Genomic DNA, 25375 nt, shown 5'->3' with positions numbered 1-25375 from the left:
TTTATGGGTGCCAAAGATTCCACTGAGGGGCTAATGTTCCTGGTAAAAAGAAGAGATGAAAAAGCTCTGATGCAGAGAACCTAATCCCTGCCAAGAAAACTAACATCAGGTGCCCCCAGTTGGGCATCTTCTGTGAGGAGAGGCTGATGTGACATTCTTACCCTTCTGAAGACAATCACAAGAAAGATGACAAGAACTCACTCTATCATATGACAATCACTGTGTTTCTCCTATTGTAGATTTGTAGAGGAAAGGGAAGAAAGGGTAGCATGGATTTAGTTTTTGGCCGTGACTGATGTATCATTCAAAGATGTAAAAGAAGGAATAAAAGGAATGGGGCCAGGGGAAGGGGAGATGATCTGATATAATCTAGTTCCACGTTCAGAAACAATATTTTTAAACTGTCATTGAAAACATAAACAAGAACTATGAGAGACTGTATAGAGCTGTGTATAAAATTAATGTAAACCCTTTCCCAAAACCCATTTGTATGAGACTCTCTCCTTATTGGTAGAGATGAATGTCCTGCCCTGTGGGGCAGGGCAGAGCTGGTGAGAAGAGAGAGAGCTCTGACCTTCTCCAATCCCCTTTGAGACTCTTCAATCTTCATGTCTTTTTCAGAATTTGTCAAGCAACAAGTCACTGCAGGCACTTCTGGATTTCAGCTTTGAGAAAGAAGATATAAGAAACCAACCCCACTTCAAGAAGCCGAAGGAAAAGACTCTGGGAAAACATGAGAAGAACTGGCAGTCTTCATCATGTCCCTGTTCTCAGCTAGCTGAAGAATTTCTCCTTAGGTGAGATCCAGAACTCTCTCTCCCTTGGTTAAGTGGAATCACCTCCCTTTCAGTGGGAGAACTCCTTCACTCTGTATTGTCTGGTATATATTCTCCCATGTATATCTTCTCTGATTTCTGTTTGGCTACCAATTTGGAAATAAGTTTTCTTTACTATTGACTATGTGTGCTCATTGTGGAATTAGTATTTGGTAGGAAAGGGATCAAACCTCAAGGTCTTCTTTCTCCCCAATAATAAAGAGAAAGTGATCGAAAATTAGGTTGGCTTCAATCATATCCCTTAGACTAATAGTATTTAAAGGAGCAGATAATATATAATTCTAGCCTGGTACCCCGTCTCTCCTAAGAGAGCAGAGTGACCTCTGTCCCCATTTCTTACTAATCCTCCTGATAGGAATTAAAGTCTCTCTTGAAGAATGGTGGGGTAAGAAGAGGCTAGAGATGTCTATTCTCCCTCCCTTAAACAACAGCCCTCAACACAAGTAGACATCTCTATACTTGGGCTTTTCCTTACATTTATAAGCCAAGGTATGCCCTGACTGAACTTAGTGCTATTTCCTCAAAATTGCTCCAGGACCATTGGAGAGGGAGCTATTTTAGGAATTGAAACTAGAGATGAGGAGAAATACAGAGAGGTTATAATATCTGACATTTAAAGGAATTAATTCTTGAAGTGAAAGAGACATCCCATCTCTTTCAATTGAGTTGTTTTAAATCTCAGCTTGTGTTTCCAACCAATGAATGCGAATGGTGGAGGAAGATGAGGCCTTTATAACTCTTACAGCTTCATTGTTTTTCAAAATTCTGAAACTCTTGGTGGTGGCTAGTCTAACACTGACAGTACAAATTTAATCAGTTCAGCCCAGGGATTAATGATTTACAAGCCAGGGGAAAAAAACCCTGAACTTTTACCCTAGGCGGTGATTCACTTTTTTAAAAACACAGTTAAAATGGACTTTCTGTAAAAGAATCCTGAGAATTACTTGATACCTGCAATATTCACTCCATGAATCATGGTATTTATCAGTTTTCAACACCATCTATGGTGGGTCCATGCAAGAACTACATTATAAAAATAATCAAAACCTTCTTTTAAAAGCATTTTAGACTTCTGTGAAAATATTGATCAAGTATAAACTTACTGCATTTCAACTTCATAGTGAATTATCAGTTTTTATCTTAATGAAAGTTAGACTTATAATTTTTAAAATAACTCAGGCTCTCTAAAAGTGGAATAGCTTGTCTCGAGGTTGATGGGTTTGACCTCTTACAGGTTTTCAACCACTTGTTGTATATGTTATAGTGGCAATTCTTTTGGTGTATAGGCTGGAGTAGATAACTGCTGAGATCCCCTCCAACTCTCCAATTCTGTGATTCTGTGAATAGGAACATTATGACTGTAGAAACTTACTGCAGCATTTGGAATGCCTGTGTCTCACATGTGGAATTATTAAAAGGGCAAAGATATGGAGGAAGATCCTCAAATGTCATTTTCCAGAAAAAAAAGATTGGTCAGATTTTCTGTTGTTAATGAGTGTCAGCTTTCCCCCCAAAAAAGAAGTATTTCCCTCTCCTCATAACCATTCTTCTGGGTTGGCTTTTTTAAAATTATCTCTCTAGATTCAATCCAATAAATGCAATTTAACAAACATTTAAGCATCTACCCTTTACAAAATATTTGGATGTGTGTGTTCCTTGTCAGTCCCCATGCTGGATATTTTAGGTGATTTTTTTCTTTGATCCTGCTTTTTCTCTCTGCCACCTAATTTTCTATTATTTTCCATTCTTTTATCTATTCTTTCTCCAATTGTCAGTATTAAAAATCCCATGATTAGCAGGTTAATATTTTCTGAAAATACTAAGGAACAGAAAATATGAATGTAATGTTGATTATACCAATCAAATTTATTAATCCTGAAAGAACCTGTAGCTAAGCCATAGTCGTGGCTTATTTATTGTATCCCAAGATTTAACATCCATGAAGAATCTTTGGTTAGTCAGAGAAGAGGCTGTGATTATAGTGTGTGTGTGTGTGTGTGTGTGTGTGTGTGTCAGAGAGACAGAGACAGACAGACAGACAGACAGACAGACAGAGATAGAGAGACCGAGACAGAGAGAGAGGCAGACAGAGGGAGGGAGGGAGGGAGTACATGAATATTCTCACAGGGGAAAAAGGAGGACAAAAGGTAATATCCAGATAATGATTTTCCATGGTCATATTTTTTCTTCTTTATTACTCAGAAAGTCATAGATTTGGCAAAAATCTTGGTACAAATCCAGAGGTTATTGAAAAGGTTCATCTGACCTTAAATTATATAGCAAAGAGCCCTGGCAAGCCAGGTACGATCACAGCTTATCATACGTAGTCCAAATCTCTTCACATATCAGTTATATCCTGATTGTAAATTAGAATGTTGTCCTTATTCTTGCAGATCCTTAGGGTACTATTTTATATATTTCTTGTTCAGGAAACTAACAAATCCAAATATCATTATGAGTTAATGACTTTTAAAAAGTGCCTAATCAATCAACCAATAAGTATGTGTTGAATATGTACTAGTTATGTGCCCCCACACTGATGAGTGCTGTGAGGGAAATATGATAGTTGTAATATGATTGGAGACACAAAATAATACACAAGTATTCAGTAACAATATTAAATAACATTTAAATTGTGTGAAACTATTGTGGGAACTCAAAGATTGGAAAGATCACTAAGGCTGGGATAGTCTTAGAAGTCTTCATAGAGAAGTTGGGATTTGAACAAGCTTTAAACAGGATAGGAACAATTTGGATAAGCTGGGAGTTGAATAAGTGGAGGGGGGAAAGGACATTTCAGGTTATGTGTATCTTCATCACCAGGGAATCTAACTTAGTGTGATTACAAACCTATTATAAATGTCTAGTGGACCTTTTCACCTTTGTTTGTGAAAGCTTATTTGTGAAATGAGACTATAATATTTAAAGAAACAACCAAATATTTTAAGGAAGTTAGAGGTTTTCCTAGGTCTAAAGAAATTGCAGTGTTGAGGCTGGAACCCAACTCAGGCCAGTCCCTTGGTCGTTTAGGTTCAATATTAGAGCAAAATGAGACACTAATAGGTTATTCAACAATTAACAAACAGAAATTTACCTAGCTGTAGCAGGAGGATAATCAACAAGGACAAGCATTGAAGACATCTTGAGTCGATTCAGCTGAGCAAAGCTCCGTTGCCTGACTTGCCCATTGTGATCCACCATCAAAGTATCAAAACCATGCTTGGTGGTACTCATTGCTGTTTTGTGCTTAGGCAGTCAAAAAGTGATATCACCAGCCCAAGCCTTTAGTCCCCCAAACCAAGTCTTGAGGATAGTTTCAATAGCATTTAAGGTAAAACTATCCTAACTTGTACAGAAGCATTGTAATGCTATTGCTCCTATCGCAAGCAGCAATTCATAATGGAGCGAAAAAGAATATTGGCTCCCAATTTAGCGAATCCCAGTTCGGCTTATCATTTGTGTGACCTTGGGCAAGTCACATAACATCTCTGGACTTCATTTTTTCATCTGTGAGATAAGGGAATTGAACTTGATGGACTCTAAGGTCACTTCCAGATCTAAATCTGTAATAAGTCGTACCTCACAAGTGATAGTATTGCACAGGTGTTCTCCAGTAACTGTCCACCTGGATGGTGCTGAAACAGGTGCTTGTTTTTTAGCCATTGGAAGCCAATACCAAATAATAGTTTAACTGTATGGATTTTCTTTTTCTTCTAGAATAGCAAGTCTCCAACTGACATGCACCAGCAAGAAATAATAATCCATTTTGATAACAAAACTTAAACTTTTCATTACCACTGTACAATTGATACTACAATTAACACCTTTTACACATTCCTCTTTTTGCTCTTACCTGGCACAAGTACGTGTTAGATTCTTTCTGAAGAATTTATAGCTAATCCTCTGGGGTCACTCAGAGCTAATAATATATCAAAGGGGGAAATGCACAAATTGATGTTACTTGATTTTTGTTTTTGGAAAATATTCAGCACTTTCTTGGATGCATCACACCTTCAACTAAAATGCCAGCAACAAGGTACAGGATACTGTAACATGAGAAAGCATTAAGATGACAAAGATATGGTATTTGCTTCTTTTTTGCATTTAAAGTAACACCAAGAACGACCTAATCACTACATATATACTGATCTCACAAAAAGCCTCAATGTCAATCTGTGTGTACATGGCTTAAAAAAAAAACTACCAACCCCCTTTTGATAAAATATAGCCCCATTCATACATATGAGTGTTTTAAGTCTTGTTATCATTATCCCATTCTCACAGAAGTTAATGTGCTAAACTAAGTTTCCTGTGCACACAGGTCCCTTTTCCAATGACATCTAGATTGTAATCTATGTTAGCCCTAGGCCTCTCAGCTTGCTCTATCCTTCAGCCATCATTCTTAAGCTTTAGGGAGTCATCATCTTTCCTCAAGCATAACTCAGGGGCTAGAGGTTTCCTTCCTGTTTCCTGCCTCACGTCTACACACAGGAACAAACAATTCCCTACTCTGAACCATCCTGTGTTCTTTCTCATGAAGGCAATCCGGCTAGGTTGGGATCATGTTCCCATGTAAACAAAATCTGGTGCCTGAACAAGGACTTCAGGTTCTCCAGGGCCCATTAGTCCCAATCATTTGGAGGCATATTTAGCCTCAGAATCCCCCTTGCTTTCCTCAGGAGGATGGAGAGGATGGGGAGAAGGGGAGGGGAAAGAAGGGAAGCTAGGGGGGGAGGGGAAAGGAGGAACGGGAAGGAGGAGAATTGTGTCTCCTCCAGCTGGGGAGGCTACTTGGAAGAGGGAGGAGTTTGCCTTGCCTTTTCTCCCTCCCCCTAGGAAGGGGATTATGGTGCGGTAATCAGGCTTAACTCTCTCGGCCCTGGCTGCCATTTGACCCGTTCTGCAGTCCGCTGCCCGCAGCTGTCGAAGGGCTTGGTGGAATGGAGCACAAACATCTGGCCCAGGGGTGGTCTCTTGGATTGGCCTCCTCGCTGCTTTGGGCGAGGCGAACCTTCAAAGCCAGGACCAACGCGGGCTCCTAGCTAGTTGCAGTCTCTTCTTCCCCTCCCTCCGTTTCCTCTCCGCCCACCGCGGTCTTGCTCCTGGGCCGCAGCCACCTCTCTCCCCGCCCAACCCCACGCCAGCATCCCCAAGCCTTGGTGCTCAGCCATGGGGGATCTCCCGAGCCTCGTGCGCCTCTCCATCGCTCTCCGGATCCAGCCTAACGATGGTCCGGTCTTCTTCAAAGTGGACGGGCAACGCTTCGGTCAGAATCGGACCATCAAGCTGCTCACGGGTTCCTCTTACAAGGTGGAGGTGAAGATCAAGCCCACCACTCTCCAAGTGAAGTGAGTCACGTCCCTGGCCAGAGACCTAAGGGAGGGCAGTGGCAGTGAAGCCGAAGACAATCTGGGTGAATGGGTGGGTACGGCTCAGGTCTCTGCCACTCCAAGTGTAGCTAATATCTTTCCAGAATCCTCTCTCCTCTCCCCCCCCCCACCGCCCCTGGCTCCTCGAAATTAGCTGACTAAGCTCCCCTTTCCCCATTTTGTTCCTTAATTGCCTTTTCTTTAGTAATTCTGCGCTCTCCATTGTCGCTGTAGCTAAAGCAGGCTTCTCTAAATCTGCGGCAGCCTGAAAGAGAGACCGCTTTCCCACTCGCCCCACCACCCTTTTTCCGCCTCTCTTTCTCTGGGTGTCTGTGCTACCGCGACCCAAAAGAGTAATCAGCAACCTGAAGAAAACTGGTTGTCTGAGTAACCTGGGGAAGAGGTGTCTGCTGCAACATCCCTGGTCCTATGCTGCTCGGCGAGTTTAGAGAAAGGTTATTGGGGGGGGGGGGGAGAGACACCGTGAGGTTCCAAAGTTCTCCTCCTCCCTGAAGCATGACATCTCGGTACCCTATTGTTGGTGATGAAGGAGGGAGATGGTGACTAAGACTGGGAAGCAGCCCTCATTATGGGAGATAACAAACAGGCGAAAGGGCTCCTCCTCCAGTTCAGCCAAGGCTCACTCTAGCTCAGGCCTCAACCTATTGTTTTTATTTATTTCCCTTTGTCTTCTGAGTTCTTGTTTTCATCCTGGTAATACCCATGGTTTAAACTCTTAGAACTCCAGCCCTTCATCCTAATAAGACTCAACTTCAATCCAGGCACCTGGTAGCAAAAGGGTACACCTTTTGTGCCTGTGTTCCTGTTTCCCCATAATCCCTTCTCCTCAGCCACATGATAATCCTTTTCACAGGCTTCTGGTTGGGATGACAGTTGGGCAAAGAGAGTGGCCCTTCCCTGCCCCCTGGGAGGAAGTCCTGGAGTACCACAAGGGTGAGAGAAAGGCCTCTTTGGTACAAGTGGGCTGGTGAAGAACTAGGCTTCAGAGTACTAAGAGCCTTCTGTGAAAGGGTTCCAGGACCTTTCTTTGGCTGAGGATCCTTTGTAGAACTGACCAAAGGACTAGCTGAAGCAGCTGCCTCAGGTGCCTGGATTCTATCATCTGCAGACCCTTGTGGTTGGAAACATCTGATATGCTGTCCAAGTATGCTGTAGACCTTTCCTTTTACTTTCTGCTTCTCCCTTTCTCTCCAACCTAAAACATAACTGTCTTCTGTTCTTTTTCACCCCTCTAAACCCTAGCATTTATAAAGATCTTTAAGGTTTACAAAGTACTTTATTTCATTTGCTCCTCACAACATTTCTGTGAGGTTTTACAGTTGAGGAAACATTTTATAGTTGAGGCAACTGAGGCAGACAGGTTAAATGACTTGCCCAGAGTCACACAGCTAGTAAGCGTCTGAGGCCAGATTTGTTTTTTTTATTTAATTTATTTTATTTTTAATTTATGAAATAAAATTAGCATTTCTATAACATAATAGAATTTTTAAAAAAGATTGCACATGAAACTGCGACTCCATTATGTACAACTTGCTATTCCCTTTAAATATAAAGTAAAGTTATCATGTAAATTTCTTTTATATCTTTTTTCTTCCCTCCCCTCCCCACCCTAAAGTTGGCTACCATTAAACACAAGTATGTATGTGTGTGGATGCAGATAATGTCTTCCTTCATTAAGTCCTTTGCAGTTAATTTGGGTATTTATAATAGTCAAAATGACTTGGTCATTGAGACCACATTTGAATTCAGATCTTCCTGACTTCATTCCACCTACTGTGTCACCTAGCTGCTGTAGGAAATAAAGTTGGACTAGGTCTCTAAGGTCTCATGAACTCTAAATTCTATAAGTGCTTTGTAACCCTTTCTGTGCTATAGCAATGATATGTTGCCCTGCTAGTTAACACTTGCATTAACAAATTTTAAATCACTTATACTTATTAATATATTCCTCTTTCTTCCCTTTCCTAGAGAGACTTCACTTATAATAAAAGGGTGGTAGGGGTTGGGGGGGGGGAATAGTTCAGCGAAACTAACCAACATATCAACCAAATTGAATATCATATGGAGTTCTTAATATCCATAATGTCCCACCTTCTTGAAGAAGAGAGGTAGTTGTACTCTCGTGCAACATTTTTGGCCATGTTTTTCCTAACTGCTTCCATTTTAATGAGATCTCTTATTCCTAAAGGAATCCCTACTATTGTGATAGGCCTGAAGGGAAGGAATTGGGGGTAAGTAGGTCCATTTGTATCCAATGAATCATAAGATTAGCTGGATAGCACCTTAGAGATCCTGTAGTCCAAAGTTTCTGAACTTTTGTGTGGGTCATGGATCCCTTAGGCAGTCTGCTGAGTCTTATGGTCCCCTTGGAATAGTTATTTTAAATGCATAAAATTAAATACATAAGATTACAAAGGAAATAAATTATATTGAAATAGTTATTGATTTTTTAAAGCCAGCTCATGGATCCCAGGTTAAGAGCCTCTGATGTGAGGAAACTGAGGCTCAGACAGGTAAAGTAAGTTGTCTTGATTCAGCTTGCTATAGTGGTAAATCTTGGACTAGAACCCAAATATCATGATATCTGGGCCAGTGCTCTTTTCTCTTTACCATTTTCCTTCCCTTATCACCATTGTAGATGCCTAATCTGTTTTGACATAGTTCCAAACCTACTTGGGAATTCTGCTCCATTTCAAGGTATAGGAGGTGAGCCTACATCGTACTACATGTGATTCTCTCTCGCCTTTTACAGGAACATCTCCATCGGTGGTGTGGTTGTCCCATTAGAGCTGAAATCCAAAGAGCCTGATGGGGACCGAGTTGTTTACACAGGAATATATGACACAGAAGGCGTGGCCCCAACAAAAAGTGGGGAGCGACAACCCATCCAGATCACCATGCCTGTAAGTCTAGTAGAGCTAAGTGTATGTTTCGTTTTGTTTATTTTCTGGGGTCTGGGGGTTGAGGAGGGGAAGATATGAAAGGAGGGAAGGAGAAAAGAGAAAATGAAATAGAATCACTAGTATATTTCTATACAAACATATACAAAGTCCAAATACACTAGAAATGGGTATACAGGGGAGTTGGAAAATTAAGGACTATACATTCTCCATTACTTGAGCAGGAGGGGGTAAGTCTGAAAGACACTTGGCCTTGTACAAGCCTGATTCTTTTGGTGCCAAAGGAAACAATCAAAAGTAAAACCAAAAGGTGTCTGCCTCCATTAGGACAAGTGAAATGTATTTCTTTTCACATGCTTTGATTCATCTATGTCAAGACTAACCCTGATAACTGATCCAAAAAAAGCCTATCTTTAAATTAAATATTTGTTAGAAAACATATAAGGTCCAAATTTTAGAACAGGAAAGAAGCTATTGAGTCCTTTCTCTTCATTTTAAATCTAAGAAAACTAAGGCCCAAAAAGGTGAGGTGACTTGCTCAAAGCCACAAAGCAAGTATCAAAGGCAGGATTTGAACCCAAGTCTTCCTGATTTTAAGACTAAGGCCCCATGCCCTAAGCTATGCCAGCCTCATAGTGACTTCATTTGTATTGATATTCATACTTGTTTATTAATTACTAATAGTAATTCAATTTAAGGCATAAAACATATATCACTATATCCTTAATTAATAGTTGGGACCATAACCAGAAATCGTCTTCTAATTGTTAATGTTAGTGGGTATCTTAACAGTAACCATTTACTGTGAGGTATAAGGGGGCTTAGTGGACAGAAGGCTGGGCCTGGAGTCAGAAAGACCTGAGTTCAACCCAGCCTCAAACACTCACTAGTTGTTTGCCCTTGGGCAAGTCACTTAACCACTGTTTGCTTTAATCCAGTGGAGAAGGAAATGGCAAACCCCTCCATCATCTTTGCCAAGAAAAGCCCACATGGGATCATGAAGAGTTGGACACAACTGAACAGTGACAATAATTTGTCTAGATACTTAAAATGAGAAACTTAGCAGTAACCATTTAATGTTGGGCATAAATTGTCTAGTTACTAAAAAAAAATAATCTTCATTCTGTTCCATATTTTGATACAAGATATGTTAAGTTTCTTCCTTGCCTGGGAAATCCAAGTGAATGGGAAATTCAGGCAAAAGGAGCCTAAAATTAAACAGCATCTAGTCTTAGGGAGAAAAGATTATTTTCTTAGAACTTTGAAATAGGATCTAAAGGTAAAAGGTTGCCCACTCAGTCCATTTTAAAGATGAGAAAACTGAGGCCCAAAGAGGTTAAGTGATTTGCCCAGACTCACAGAGCTGGTAAATATCAGATCTCAGATTTAAACATATGTCGTCTGACTCCAGATCCCATGTTCTTTATGTTATACTATATGTGTATGATGAGCAAACAACACATTCCTGGGTTTGCTCTCTTTGAAAGGCTAGGCAGCCTTGGAGGAAGTGGTATGGAGAATGAAGGCTTCCTTGGAAAAGAATGTTGGCTTCTCAGGGTACCATCTGTTCATAAGTCAACTTTTGCTGGATAAAAGGGAACAGTGAGTTAGGAAGGAAAATGAGACTTATTAGATTTCTTAGTGAATGCAGAAGACCTAGAATTAAAACTGCAAAAGAATGACTAGAGGGAAAAAGGCCAATGTAAAATTTTTTTTAAAATTAAGGAGCAAGGAATCCCAAATAAAGGCAAATACCTCAGCATATCTGGGGACCATTTCCCTCAATATGACTTCAATAGCCTCAATAAAATGGAAGCAAAATTGAAATAGAAACACCTCAAACTTCTCAGATCTTGCAACTGTAAGTGTTGGTATTACTGTCATCAGCTTTCTATTTTAGTCACCCATGTCATGGTGATAACTTTTAGATTTAGTTGCTTGGTTTGAAGTTGAAATTTGACTTAATGGTAATGCCTCAATATTACTTTTGGTAAACTTTGCTTTCTGAAATCTCTTCCTTTCTATTATCATCATCCTTCCCTTGTTAGTACAGGCTCTTTTTTTTTTTTACCATCTGCCTAGTCTAAGACAACAGCTGCTTCTTCTGCTTCCATTCTCTTCCCCATCCTCCCCACCCCCTACCTCTTCACATTGTTCCCAGATTAATTTTCCCTTTGCATAGTTCAGATCATGTATCCTCCTGTTCAGAATCCTTCAGTGGCTCATTATTACCTATGAAACAAAACTCCAGATTTATAAGCCTAGTATTCAAGGCCCTCAACAGCTAGACACCCTATTTTTATGACCTGATATACAGCTTCTTTCAACATGTGCTGTGGTCTAGCCAAACGACTTGCTATCCTCTCATTATTCATCTGGAATTTTTCCACTTCAGTGGCTTTGCTTATGTATAGGGTATCCAGGGAAGACTAGAACCTCTGGTGTGAGGGCTTGCTGAGCCCTTTTCTGTGCTGCTCCTCTACCTTTGGTGTCCACCTGGCACTCAACTCACCTGTGGTTCCAAGAAACTGTAGCATGTGCAGTGGCCACACCCTAGTAAAACCATCCCAGCCGATGGGTTAAACCAAGTTGAGAATAGTCTCAAACCCATCAGAGGATGGGTTAAACCAAGTTGAGAATAGTCTCAAACCCATCAGAGGTGAGTTAGGAGGATGTTTCTCTCAAACACATGAAGACTTCCCTGGTGAAATAGGAGGATGAGAACAATTTGTCCCAATGGACATGAAGGTGGAAGAAGCAGATACTTTGGAGCCATTAGAGGTTGGTCAGACATTGAAGATGCCAAGGGCATCCACAGCATCCTGGGCTATTGCCAGTCATCTTGACTTTTGTCTTGCCACTGGACTTTGATGACTCTGGAAGAGAGAGTGAGGCTGACAACTTTGTGCAACTCTGCCTCACTTAAATCCACTTCATGCTAAAGTCAAGACACCACCCCATGATGTCATTGGCCCTCTTCAAAACTAAAGATGAACAATAGGTTATGTTATTCCCTTTATCTATAATCTCCTCCCCCTGCCACCTCTAACCTTTTGAAATCTAACACAGCCTATAAAACCTAGTCAGATGGCATCTCCTCCAGGAAACCTTCCCTGACGCTTTCTCAACTCCATCACATAGCACCTTGAACTGTCCCTGTTTATGCAGTCAATATAGCAATTATCCATTTGTCACATAGTATTGTATGTTTGTGTGTGTTATATCCCCATGCCCATTAGATTTTAAGTTCTATGAAAGGGACCGTCTCTTAATTATGTCTGTAATTCCCTTAGGATTTCATATTCATTATATATATATATGTAGATAGATAGATAGATAGATATAGATAGATATAGATATAGATATACACACACACACACACATATATATATAAAATTGACACAAATAATTGGTGTTTGATAAACAGATGATATATGGCTACAATAATCTTCATAACAACATTTTTACAATCAGCTCTACTACTTCATTGTATGTTATCTGGGATAAGCAATATTTTGGGACTGTTTCTCCCAACCACTTAGTGTAGTTCAGGCTTCCTCCTTGACAATATGAGCTAGTATACAGAGCACTCATTTTAAAGTCCAAGAAAAACAACTGAAAGAGTCCATCTGCTACAGAGAGACAAAATGAATCATAGAACTCAGTAAGATATGTGCTTGTTACAAGCAAAAGGTGTGCTATTGATTATATTATAGAAATATCTGAAATTTTGGTAGAAATTTCAAGAGGCCCAAAGAATTTCTGGGTATCATGTGGTAATTTAAAGAGAAATTAATTATTCTACTTCCTGGGAAAGCAGCACTATTACACAAATGCTTTAAGGAGAGAGGGGAAAAAAGCACTTATTAAGAGCCTACTATGTGCTAGGCACTGTTTATAAATATTATCTCATTTCAGCCACACAACAATAGGTAGGTGCTATTATTATCCCCATTTTATAGTTGAGGAAACTGAGGCAGAAAAATGTTAAATGACTTATCCAGGGTCATACAGCTGGGAAGTGTCTGAGGTTAAATTTGAACTCAAATCTTCCCAACTTCAGACCTAGCACCACATAGCTTTGCAAAGGACCTATTTACAAGGCTAAGTCTCATAATATTTTGTTTGTGTCAATGTAGCACTTAGGTTGTACTTCTGTTATCCCTTGCTAACACTATAAAAATAGCCCTCCTTTGCCAGGCTTACACATTGTTGAATAGTGTCTTTTAGGCACAAGACATCATTGCCAATATCCTAAAACCTAGTATCTCTCTGAGCAACAATATCACAGAGTGGGAAAAGAGGCAGAACTCTGAGATAGGATGGTCTGGGAATCAAGTTCTGCCTGCTTCACATATGGCTGTGTAACCCTCCATGATTCATGTAATCTCTCAGTTTTTCAGCAGTTCTCCAAGATTACAAGTTACACAACAGTTACCTACATTGGTAAAGGGATTTTCCTCATTAAGAATTACCTATACCAATGAAATCACAAGTCTAGACCTCTCCTAAAATAGTCTTCATTACTTTATGGGTCACCCAAAATTTTGATTCTTCAAAAATAATAGAGGGAGGGAGAGAGAGTCATTGAGATATTTTTTAAAAAGAGAGAATATATGAAAACAAATACAGATAAACAAGGATAGCTTTGAAAGCTATGTATTGAATTTATTATATACTTTAAAAGAGAATCAAACTGTATATAGTAGAGATGTATGTTTCATGCACAATCTTTTTTTCTGTTCTATGTACATGAAAATGCCCATTTTATTTGACTTTTGTTAGGTTCAGAATCAAATAAGTAGAAGCTTGGGAAAATTGAAATTGCTGTACAATTTCCCAAAGATAAACCAGCCTGCTCTCTTCTTCCTATTCTGTTATGGGCCAAACTCATTATCCAATTTCAGTGCCTTTCTAAGGCAGAGTTCTTATAGCCTAACTCAGTGGACTTCCATATAACAGCATGTCATAGTCAAGCAAACCAGCATTCTTTAACTACTTTGTTCTTCCTATGTGGAATGTTAAGCTGGTCTCTTGAGCAACTGTAGATAATAACTAGCAATATCCATCATTAAAATGAGATTAATTGGCATACTCTGGTATAGATGTAAGTTCTTTCCCTTTCCATATGTGTGTATGTGTGTGTGTGTGTGTGAATATATATATATATATATATATATATATATATATATATATAAAATCTGTGTGTGTACATATATATCTGTGTCTATATGTGTGTATATGTAAACACACACACACATACACATCATCCCTAAACAAGAGGGTTGGACAGCTTACGATCAAAGGAGGCTACTTGGCACTCCGACCTTGAATTGAAAGTATTATGTGAAGCAGGATCTGACATCTTTAAAACACAAATCTTAAACCCTTCCTCCTAATAGTCATGGGAACCATCAACACTTATTACAGGTTAATAGAGAGTTTGTACCAACAACTTTAGGAAACTTCAGGTTTTTCTGTTGATCACTTTGTTGTTCATAGTACATAAAGTCTCCTGAAGTGGTCATAAATTTTAAGTTATGTCTAAATATTCATTCCTGTGCTGAAGCTATGAATTGGACCAACCATTCGAGAAAGCAATTTGGCATTATGTTTTTTTAAGTGACAAAAATGTTCATACCCTTTGACTCGGAGATTGACCTGCTAAAAATATAACCCTAAGAGGTTAAAGACAGAAAGAAAGATACTGTGTACACCAAAATATTTCTACCAGCACTTTTTGTGGTAGAAAAGAACTGAAAACAAAGGTACTTATCTATTGGAGAATGGCTAAACAAATTGTGGTAATCAACTTTACAAAATACTGCTGCACCACAAAAAAATCATTGAACATGAAAAATTCAGAGAAACATTGGAAGACTTATGTGAACTGATGTAGGGTGAACTAAACACTACCAGAAAAACAATGTACACATGACTACAGTAATGTAAATTAAACTAAAAGCTGCAGTTGATTATTATAGGCCAAACTTGGATCTTGAGAAAGCCAAGAAAATGCACCTCCTTTCTTTATTTGCAACAATGAAGATTGAGTATGAAATGTTGCATATATTGTCATATTCATTCAATATGTTGACTTTATTAAACATTTTTTTCTTTTTTAATCTTTGTTACAAGGGATAGCTGCTTGGATTAGGGTAGGAGAATGCAATCAGGAAAAAAATGTGATGTAAAACTGAGTATTGCTTGAGAATGAATGTGGCTTTTTTTTCCCCTGAGATTTGGAACTTTCATTTAATTCTGGATCCTTTGGTATCTGTATTATAATTCCTCTAAGAGAGGTAGTGGATAAAGAGTTGGTGTCAGAATCAGCAAGACCTGGGTTTGAGCTCTATGCCTGACACATACTGGCCATGTATCCCTCAGCATGCCACCTAACTTCTCAATGCTTAAGGCAACTCTTTTACCTGGAGTTCCAATTAAATTGTGTCTAATCCAAAACAAACAAACAAAAAACCTTCTAGTGGATTAAACTATTAATACTGTGGAGACAAGTAGCCCCTCTACTGAAGGTAAAAGGGACATGAAATAATAGTCTTAAAATTACATCAGGGCAGCTAGGTGGTACAGTGAATAGAGTGGTGGGCCTGGAGTCAGGAAGACCTGATTCCAAATGCAGTCTCAGACATTAGCTGTGGGACCCTAGGCAAGTCACTTAATCCTATTTGTCTCAGTTCCTCATCTATAGAACGAGCTGGAAAAGGAAATGGCAAACCACTCCTGTTTCTTTGCCAAGAAACCCTCATATGGAGTCATGGAGAGTTGAACACGACTGGAATGACTGAACAACAACAGCTACAGAGCCCTTTATGCTTGTCAAGAGGTTTTCGTGTTGCTTTTTTCGTTTCATCTTCTCAACAGCACTGTAAGGTAGATGAGGCAGGTATTACACCCATTTACAGATGAGGAAGCTGAGACCTAGAAGTTAAATAATTTACCTAGTTACAGGTAGAGCCAGAACTAGAGCTTCAGATTGCTAGTCTAGTGAATTTTGTAACTACATACCTTCCCTGGAGACCCAAGTCAGTAATCTAGAAGGGGTCCCTCCCTGAAACTGTTTGGTAGCGTGTCCAGATGAAATTTACAATAACAAAATTCATAATATTGCTTATGAGTAAGCAGTTCCAAATGTGAATGGACATATAGGTCATAAGCATGGTGACATGTGTTCATTCCCTCTCATCCCCAATTCCAGGATTAGCTTATTCCTGTGTTGTTTTAAGTTTCTTTCCACAGTCAAGACAATATAATGGGAGGAAGGCTGTTTACATACCTGTGGTGAGCATTTTGCGAACTTAAGCAATTCCATTCACTGTTTCTAATCAAACATAGTAATTATAAGGAAAATATATTTCACAAAGAAAAAAATCTTAATTCCAAAGTCCGTTAGAGGGGTTATAACTAGGGTGGGAGCAATAGTAGAGGGTATTGTTTTAGGCATCCTGGGGAAATGTTTAGAGAGCTTCTGACATCCCTCCTTCTTAGCATCAGCAATGTCTTCGAGCTCTGACTGCCCTCCTTCCTCTTTCGCCAGGCTACAGACAAGTCTAGGGATCTTGCCAAGTTATTCCTCCCCACCCCCACATTGGGAGAGGGTCGAGGATAAAATAAGGTCAAGGATCTTGGTGCTTTATGTCAAAGTCTTGAAATAGCACAAGGAGAACTGCAGCTGGGTCAGTCTAACCCGTCGGGCACCTGAGCATCTGCTGAGTGGACTATGGGGTATCCTATACTCTTCCAAGCTACTGACCTGAAAGAGCAGCAGCGAATCCCATGTAGGACAACTCTGCCTACTTGTCTCAGAAGTATATATGGTTTGCTTTATGGAGGGATATTGCAAACTTCTTGAGTCCGGCAGAGTATCTCAGCTCTTGTTTTGTGTGCAGCACAGTAGTGAATGTGCATTAAGCACTCAGATATTTGCTTAATTGTATGGTACAATGCTTCTCATACTGCTTGCTCTTGTGGGACCCTGTTAACAGACCCTCAGCAAAATAAACCTTACAGTGGCCTATAAATTAGGGGGTTCTTTAATGAATTTTCCTTGATACTTAAATGGATCTATGATCTCCTTACTGTGGATACTTATTACAAATAAAAACCCCTTCAATGCCTTCTAATCCTTCGATTTTTGCCCACGTCTTTGATAGAGTCAGTACACATTTATTAAGTGCTTACTCTATGCTAAGTACTGTCCTAAGTGCTGGGAAATAAAGACAGTCCCTGCCCTCAAGAAGCTTACATTTCTCATGGCAAAATGTATGCCTTTTCAGTCATATAACATCAGTTATTCATTCACTCCCCAGTTGATGGGTACCCATCAACTTAGTATCCAGTATATCGATTTTGACCAATGTCAGTGGTTCTTCACATCCATCAGCTGTACACATTGTTGGATCAACTTAGCAAAATGAATGGGTTTGCACTATGTGCTTATCTGCCATTACAGTTTCTCCCTAGAAACCTCTTAAATAGCTCTAATGAATCTCAGAATTTAGATTTACCTTGGGAAATCTTAATGTATTCCTGGCTTGCAAAAGTTCAGAGATGCCAGGAAATTAGAATAGGATCTCTAACATTTTCCTTGGATATTTTTAATGTCTCCTTGAACCAAGAGTCAGCGAAGCAATAGCCTTACCATGCACAATTTCACCTCTAAAATTCTGATTCTTAAAGAATTTTAAAATACATGATATTAAGATAGATAAAATAAAAGTAAGATAAATTATTAAGACATTACATTTTCATGTCTGTGGTAACATACTTTTCCATTTGTTTGTTAAATTGCTTGGTTCTGTCTATTTAAGTGTTAAGTATTGGGGGCAAGATTTTGCCCTCTGTTTTATATGTTCACTTAATTGGTTTTTTATTAATTTTGTAATTTTTTTTTCCTAGACAGTGGGGTTTAAGTGACTTGTCCAGGGCACATAGCTAGTAAGTGTCAAGTGTCTGAGTCCAGATTTGAACTCAGGTCCTCCTGACTCCAGGGTCAGTGTTAGCTGCCCCCTAATTTTACAATTCTTAAAAATTGCTATGTTAGTAGATGATAATTAACTTGTTAATGGAATTGCCATGGAGTCCTTTGAAGGAGTAAATGTCCTGGTATAGTGGAAATTATTTGATTTTACAAAACTTTGATTAAAAAGGAGAAAGAAAGGTACAATGGGGAAGACACTGGCTTTGGAATCAGAGAATCTGCATTCAAATTTTGACTCTGTCACTTACTACTTACACAAATCACTTCCCTTTTCTAGGCCTTGACTTCCTCATCTGTTAAAGAGTTTGAACTTTCTGAGGTTCCTCACATCGCTGCATCTACGACACTATGTATCAGAAATCTATCTTTGCACAAAGTGAAGAAGACCTTACTATACCTTATTTGATAGTCAACTTTATTAAGTACTTATGTGCTAGGCACTGGGCTGAACACTAGAGATCTATAAAGGGGGCGGGTAAAAGCACTGTCTGCCCTCAAGGCACTCACATTCTAATAAGAGAAACAACATGCAAATAAGTATTTACAAATATTTATTTTATTTGTAAAAGTACTTACAGATATTTATTTGTAAAAGACTAATACAGAGTAGATGAAAGGTAGTATAGCAAAAGTAAGTCTCGCTGTTCAGAACCTTGCTGTTGAAAAGAAAAAATGCCCAGTCTGCTGATAGCAATAGAATGTAGTTCTTATTGGCTATGTTCTCTCTTCCCCCAGTTCGCTGATATTGGGACCTTTGAGACTGTGTGGCAAGTGAAGTTCTACAATTACCACAAACGGGATCATTGCCAATGGGGAAGCCCCTTCTCTGCCATTGAGTATGAGTGCAAGCCCAATGAGACACGCAGCTTGATGTGGGTGAACAAAGAATCATTCTTGTGAACATGAGCCTGTCTGATATTGACGGACAATCTCTTCAGAAATCTACCTTTAAAAAAATCAGACCCACGACCAGCACAAGCCTTAACTAAGGCATACTTGGACTGCTGCTCTCTCCCACTGAGTACAGGTAACATATAAGTCCCAAATTTTTGAGAGGTATAATCCTCCTCTGATGCAATCCCCTTCCCCCACCATGTTGCAGATCATGATGCAACATCACTGACAAAACAACACCTTTCTATATTTTGTGTTTGTGTACTTGCACCCAAAGTACTTGGTCACACTGTTGACCACCTCTGACAATAGCCAAGCAGAAATGCAAGTTAGATGTTGTGTACTTAAGTGGTTCTGTGGATCTTTGTGCTGCTTGTTTCCAAGTTGAATGACTTCTTCCTCTTTGTTCAATGTTGCAAAAAAAAAAAATGTGGACCCTATCTGCCATGTGGAATTTGGTGACATATATCCTTTGCTGTTTCAGACTCTAGAGTGATTTTTCAAAGCAGGCTCTTTGGAAAGATATGAACTACAATGAGCAATAACTAATGTGGCAGAGTTCCTTATTTGTAGCTTGGCTTTATGGAAATGAGCTTGCAGAAAGATAGCATTTTCACTTAGTTTTTTGGTACACGTAAAATAAGAAGGCTGAAATGGAAGGGACTAAGGTAATCAAGGTAATCTAGCTCTATACCTAGGCTCCTACAAGTAACTAAAATCTAATCTAACTCAAGGTACTATTAAGCAGTAACTTCTGTGTAGGACCTAAGGGATTGTCAGAACTTTACTTTCTGCAAGCCAGTTTACCTGAATTGTCATCTTGCCCCTTTATTTAAGAAGTACCGGTTACATTGCCTACATGGTTGAGATCTGCATATTAATAGCATCACTTCATTCCTCCCTCATGTGAACTTTGTAAAACTATATATGGAATTGTAATCCACTTTTGATCTTTCTAATAAAGGAATTGAAAAGCAAGCCCTAATTTGCTCTCTTGATTTAGGTAATGACCATTTTGGTAAAATAGATGTGACTATGTCACTAGTCACCTCAGCTCCAACCCATTCATTTGTGCTCTAGGGTGCAAATATACAATTTGGATCTAAGAGGCTAATTATCACCCAACATCTAACTCTGGACCACATCTTCCAAAACCTACATACTGCTCTGCCCATTAGTGAAAGTGAACATATGGTCATCCCCTGACTAGTCATTCCCCTACAGCTCCTTGGAAGAGAATCATCCATGTGGCCACACTAGCTGGATGATCAGTAGATAGTAAGTAAGGACCTAAATCTACAACATAGAGCAACGAAAAGCTGTTGGCTTTGTTCCCAACTATTACAGGAAGTTATTCTGATAGTTAAGGTCCAACCAGAAAGAGTTTGCCTGTCTAGCAGCTTTAAAATAAAAGATGTTTATTGGGACAGTGGCTGGGGAAGAGGCAGAATCCAAATTCTAAGGGTGGCTTTAAGGACAGGAGGGGATTGTGTAGGACCCTTTGGGAGAAAATCACTAGAATTTCAGGGTGATGCCACATTGACAACTCCAAGCTCAGTTCCCATCTGAGAGGAGTTATGGGATGGTGTGATGTTGGAAGGACTTCAGGACCCTATGGAAAAGTGGGATCCACAAGAAGAAAGATTTGCATTGATTGCTTCTAAGTAATTGTGAGGCTTTTACAAATTTTTTGTGCTTGCTTTTACAGGCTCCTATGAGTCTTTTGCATCATATTCATTTTCTGAGTGGTGGAATAAAATCTGGTCCGCACCCAATATGCATTTATCACCTTGAATGCTTATATATGAGCTGGAGACATTATTGCCCACATTTATTGGAGCCTAGACATAAGCTATAATTCAATTAAATTCAAAAAGCATTTATCAAGTACCTACTATGTTGCCAAGCACTATGATAAGTGCCAGAAATACAAAGACTGAAATAAAACAATTCCTTACACTCTACTGGTGTAAAATATGTTCAGAGATAAGTAAATACAAACTATAAACAAAGTAAATATAATGTTATTTCAGCAGAATGGTAGGAAGGTGGGGAACCCTAGAAATTTGGTAAATCAGGGCAACAACAAGAAGATCAGGAGAGACCTCCCAAAGAAAGTGGCACTTGAGCTGGCTCCCAAAGGCAGCCCTAGATCATTCCAAGAGGAAAGAGAGTGTTCTGAGCTTAGGGTAGAGTCTCAGTGAAATCATAGATGTGGAAGGTGGAAGACCACATTTGGGGAGCAGCAAATAAGCCAGCTTGGCTGGGATGAAGAGTATGCAAAGGGAGTCATGTGAGATACATAAGATATGATCAGAGAATTCTCTGAGTAAACTCTGGGCAGGAAAACAAGTTAAAATTCTATATTGATCCTTTAGAGCTGCTTCTGAGCTTGAATTCAGCCCTTATGAAGTAAAAGTTTTGGGGCCATATATCACAGAATGAATTAAAACAGCCAGGAATCATTCATTTATTTGTTCATTTATTCATTATGCATTTATTAGCCACCTAATATATTCTAGGTATTGGATTGGGCACTAGGGATAAAATGACAAAAATGAAGTACTCCCTACCTTCAAGAAGCTTACATTCTATCATATAATTGTAAAGAATTAAGTGTTTAATCCCACTCTACATCACCCATGCCTATAGCATGGTATCTTGCATATAGCAAGCATTCAAAAATCTAATATACAAAATGTTCACTTAGAAGAATAAGAAAATACATAATAACATTTCAATTTGGTCCCATATCTTTCAGATTTCCTTAAAAGCAAAATATTTTCTCTTGAAGAACTGACTCTTATGGAATACTACTCAATGTTCACTGGTCACTTTTGGCAAGTAAGAAGGAATGTTAACTCTGATTGTTTTGGCTATCCATGAAGCTTGTGATGGCAGGGAGAATAAGTGTGATATCATTTAACTCATTTTAGATTGGGAATTACAAGCAAAGCAATATTCAGTATTGTTAGTGCTTTTGTCCTGTCCTTGGCTATTTTGATCGCAATTAAGATAGGTTGCCATTAAACAAGAAATAATGACTTACATATGACTTTGCCCATCCAATAGCCAGACTTCTAATAGGTTCATTAGCATGGAAAGAAATCTGCTTTTCTACTTTGTTGTCCTTTTTTAAAAATAAAAAGACTTCAATTGCAAACATAGAAAGAATTGATAAGTAGAAGTATATATAGAATAATTTTACACATATGTGTGTGTGTGCGTATATATATATATATATATACATATATATATACATATATATACATATATACCTATTTGTGTATGGTAGCCATCTCTAGGGTGGGGGGAGGAGAGAAGAAAAAAAGAGAAAAACAGGAAAAAAAGAAATTCACATGATAACTATATTACATATTTAAAAGGAATAGCAAGTTGTATATAATACATTTGCAGTTTTCATGTACAATTATTTTTATTATATTATGTTGTGGAAATGCTTGTTTTATTCCACAAATTAAAAATAAAAAATTATTATAATAATAAGTTCACCCCCCCAAAAAAACACAGATAAACCTAGTATATGCACCCAAGGGTCATGTAATTGGGGAAAAGACCATGACAAATTATCTAAAAAACTTGAAAAGAAATTTCTTTCATTTGTAGGTTCCTCTGGCTGAAGAATTTCTTACTTCTTAAGATCGCCTTCCTGTGATGAGTCCCTTTGAACTTGGCTGGGATGTTCTTTGAAAAGCAGGCATAGTCTATCACTAGGGCTATATGGATTGTACAGCCTTTCCAAGATGTTAGCATGTTCCAGAGCTTCCTCAACACCTCCGGGTCTCTTTCATGTTGCTGAGGCACAAAATATTTGTAAGAATTTCCATGTGGAGGGGATATTTAATGAGAACTTATAAGAATAGGTAGGCAGGTTTTTTCAAATTATATCCTGTAGTGGATCACATCAGTCATACAAGTGACTAAGAAATGTGGAGAATACAAGATCCCATTGTTTACCAATTATAAAATCATGGATTTGGTAGAGCAAAATGCTACCTCACAGACTCTTCTCCATCAAGGTATCACCCAAGCATGTATCAAAAAATCACATAAGATTCCTTCAAAGCATTGTAATAAAGGGACCAGTCAATGAGGGACCGTCCTTAGAGTGTTTGTAGATTTGCCCTTCCTGGTGGGTTACACTGAGAATGTGTAGACATCATCTGTCTGGTTATAGTACAACATGTAGAACTTTGGGAAACTAGTTTCCAGACCTGTATGATTAAGGGGTGTGATAACAAAGTGTTCTAATTGGCTACAGAACAGGAAGAGTTCCCGAGTCAATGACTCCGGAGATGCTGAGCTAGAACTGAGTTCATATACAAAAGTGATGACCTGCTGATCTCTCATTCTTTTTCCTTCCTGGCAGTGACTGAGGCAAGAGTTGCTGTGATTTATGATATTCTGGGTAGAAGATGTCCTCCAGAGTTTCTAAATAATATTTTGCTGATTTGTTCAAGCCCTAGAATATTGCAGAATCTCCTAAATGATATCTACAATGGCTCAAAATGCTTCAGCCTATTCACACAGAAATATCAAATGGATGAGGAATGCTTGTTGTTAACACAATGGGATGGACAATATATAAAGCTGATCCATTAATGAGCATGCACATGTGCATGCACACACACACACACACACACACACACACACATACACAAATGCATAAGTACAAAAATTAAAAGGCAATAGTTTACTATATGCCAAGCACTGGAGATAAAATACAAAATCAAAGATAGTACCTGCCCTGAAGGAACTTATATTCTAATGGGGGAAATAATAAATATAGAGAAGTAGAAGGTGAAAATTTAATTCCAAGTGAGTGCAGACACACGCACACATACACACACATGCCAGACAGACCCCAGATAGACCATAAACTATGTTCAATTTAATACAGAAAGAGTGAGCTGGATTGCATTTAGAAATTCTGCATTGTTTTTATTTTCCCAGATTCTCCTTGAAACAAAGGCCCCCTCTTTCTTTTTAGTATTTCTTTTTTAAATTTACAAATGTTTTTCCAATTATATGTAAAAAAATTAATATTAATTTTAAAATTTTTGAGTTCCAAATTCTCCCTTCCTTCCTCCTTCCTCACCTACCTCGTCCTTGAGAAGCCAAGCAATTTGACATAGATTATACGTGTATAGTCATACAAAACATATTTCCACATTAGCCATGTTGTAAAAGAAAACACAGACCCCCCCTCCCAAAAAAACCCCAAGAAAAATAAAGTAAAAAAGTATGCTTCAATATGCACTCAGACTTGACCAGTTCTTTCTCTGGAAGTGGATAGCGTTTTTGATAAGTCCTTCAGAATTGTCTAGTTCAATGTATTTCTGAGAATAGCTAAGTCATTCACAGTTGATCATCTTACAAAACTGCTGTTACTGTGTACAATGTTCTCTTGGTTCTGCTCACTTCACTCAGCATCAGTTCATGTAAGTCTTTCCAAGTTTTTTCTGAAGTTCACCTACTCATCATTTCTTATAGCATAATAGTATTCCATCACAATCGTATTCCACAACTTGTTCAGCCATTCCCTAATTGATGGACATCCCCTCAATTTCCAATTCTTTGCCACCACAAAAAGCTGCTATAAATATTTTTGTACGTATAGGTACTTTTCCTTTTTACAAAATCTCTTTGGGATACAGACCTAGTAGTGGTATTGCTGGGTCAAAGGGCATGCCCAGTTTTATAGCTCTTTGGGCATAGTTCTAAATTGCTCTCCAGAATGGCTGGATCAGTTCACAACTCCAACAATAGTGCATTAGTGTCTCAATTTTTCCACATCTCTTCCAACATTTGTCATATCTCTTTTTCTGTTACATTAGATAATCTGATAAGTGTAAAGTGGTACCTCAGAGTTGTTTTAATTTGTTTTTCTCTAACCAACAGTGATTTAGAGCATTTTTTCACATGACTATAAAAAGCTTTCATTTCTTCTGAAAATTGTAAAGACTCCTCTTTTTAATATTAATATTCTTCCTGTGATGCTGTTTGGCTGCAAACCATGGAAACACTCTTTGAATGTCTTTGAAGATTTAATTGCAGGTCACCTACAGAGCAATGCGGTAGTGCCTGGTGGTTGTGAGATGTCTACACAATGCTACAAATGAAGATTCACACAGAAAAAGAAGTGTAGAGGATGTCAACAGAAAGATTTATGCCTGGAAAAGGAGGTAATTTGATCACTCGGTAATAGAGAGGGATAACAGATAGTACCTATATAATAACTTGAGGTCTAGAGGCCCCTAGTTCATTGGATGGATCCCTCGTGGAGAATGTATAAGACACAGATAAGAATTACACAGGATCAGAAACCAGAGATCA

General features: G+C 38.7%; 1 protein-coding gene across 4 annotated transcripts; it reads left to right on the top strand.

Moving 5' to 3' along the window:
- Positions 1-5913: 5913 nt before the first annotated feature.
- CNRIP1 (cannabinoid receptor interacting protein 1) lies at positions 5914-19996 on the top strand. Of its 4 annotated transcripts, none has more exons than XR_013484574.1 (4): positions 5914-6184; positions 8979-9129; positions 15822-16017; positions 18860-18948. XR_013484574.1 is itself a non-coding variant. In XM_078149550.1 (4 exons), the coding sequence occupies exons 1-3, from the start codon at positions 6006-6008 to the stop codon at positions 15930-15932; spliced, it is 441 nt and encodes a 146-aa protein (XP_078005676.1). In that variant the 5' UTR covers positions 5914-6005; the 3' UTR covers positions 15933-15970; positions 18860-18948. The 4 variants fall into 4 exon arrangements, 3 of the variants coding, with proteins under 3 accessions (XP_078005676.1, XP_020841062.1, XP_078005677.1); XM_078149550.1 differs by having other exon boundaries at positions 15822-15970; XM_020985403.2 differs by lacking the exon at positions 15822-16017 and having other exon boundaries at positions 18860-19996.
- The last annotated feature ends 5379 nt before the right edge of the window (positions 19997-25375 follow it).

The sequence above is a fragment of the Phascolarctos cinereus genome, unplaced genomic scaffold, assembly GCF_003287225.1.
Source record: "Phascolarctos cinereus isolate Bilbo 61053 unplaced genomic scaffold, phaCin_HiC Scaffold_2;HRSCAF=192, whole genome shotgun sequence".
NCBI lineage: Eukaryota > Metazoa > Chordata > Mammalia > Diprotodontia > Phascolarctidae > Phascolarctos > Phascolarctos cinereus.
This window is presented reverse-complemented; position numbering and strand designations above follow the sequence as displayed.

Bases quoted from the DNA above. Each gene is read 5' to 3' on its own strand.
- CNRIP1 (XM_020985403.2), top strand. From the start codon at position 6,006: ATGGGGGATCTCCCGAGCCTCGTGCGCCTCTCCATCGCTCTCCGGATC. The intron at 6,185-8,978 runs GTGAGTCACGTC...CGCCTTTTACAG, and splicing joins CCCACCACTCTCCAAGTGAA to GAACATCTCCATCGGTGGTG. The intron at 9,130-18,859 runs GTAAGTCTAGTA...CTCTTCCCCCAG, and splicing joins CCATCCAGATCACCATGCCT to TTCGCTGATATTGGGACCTT.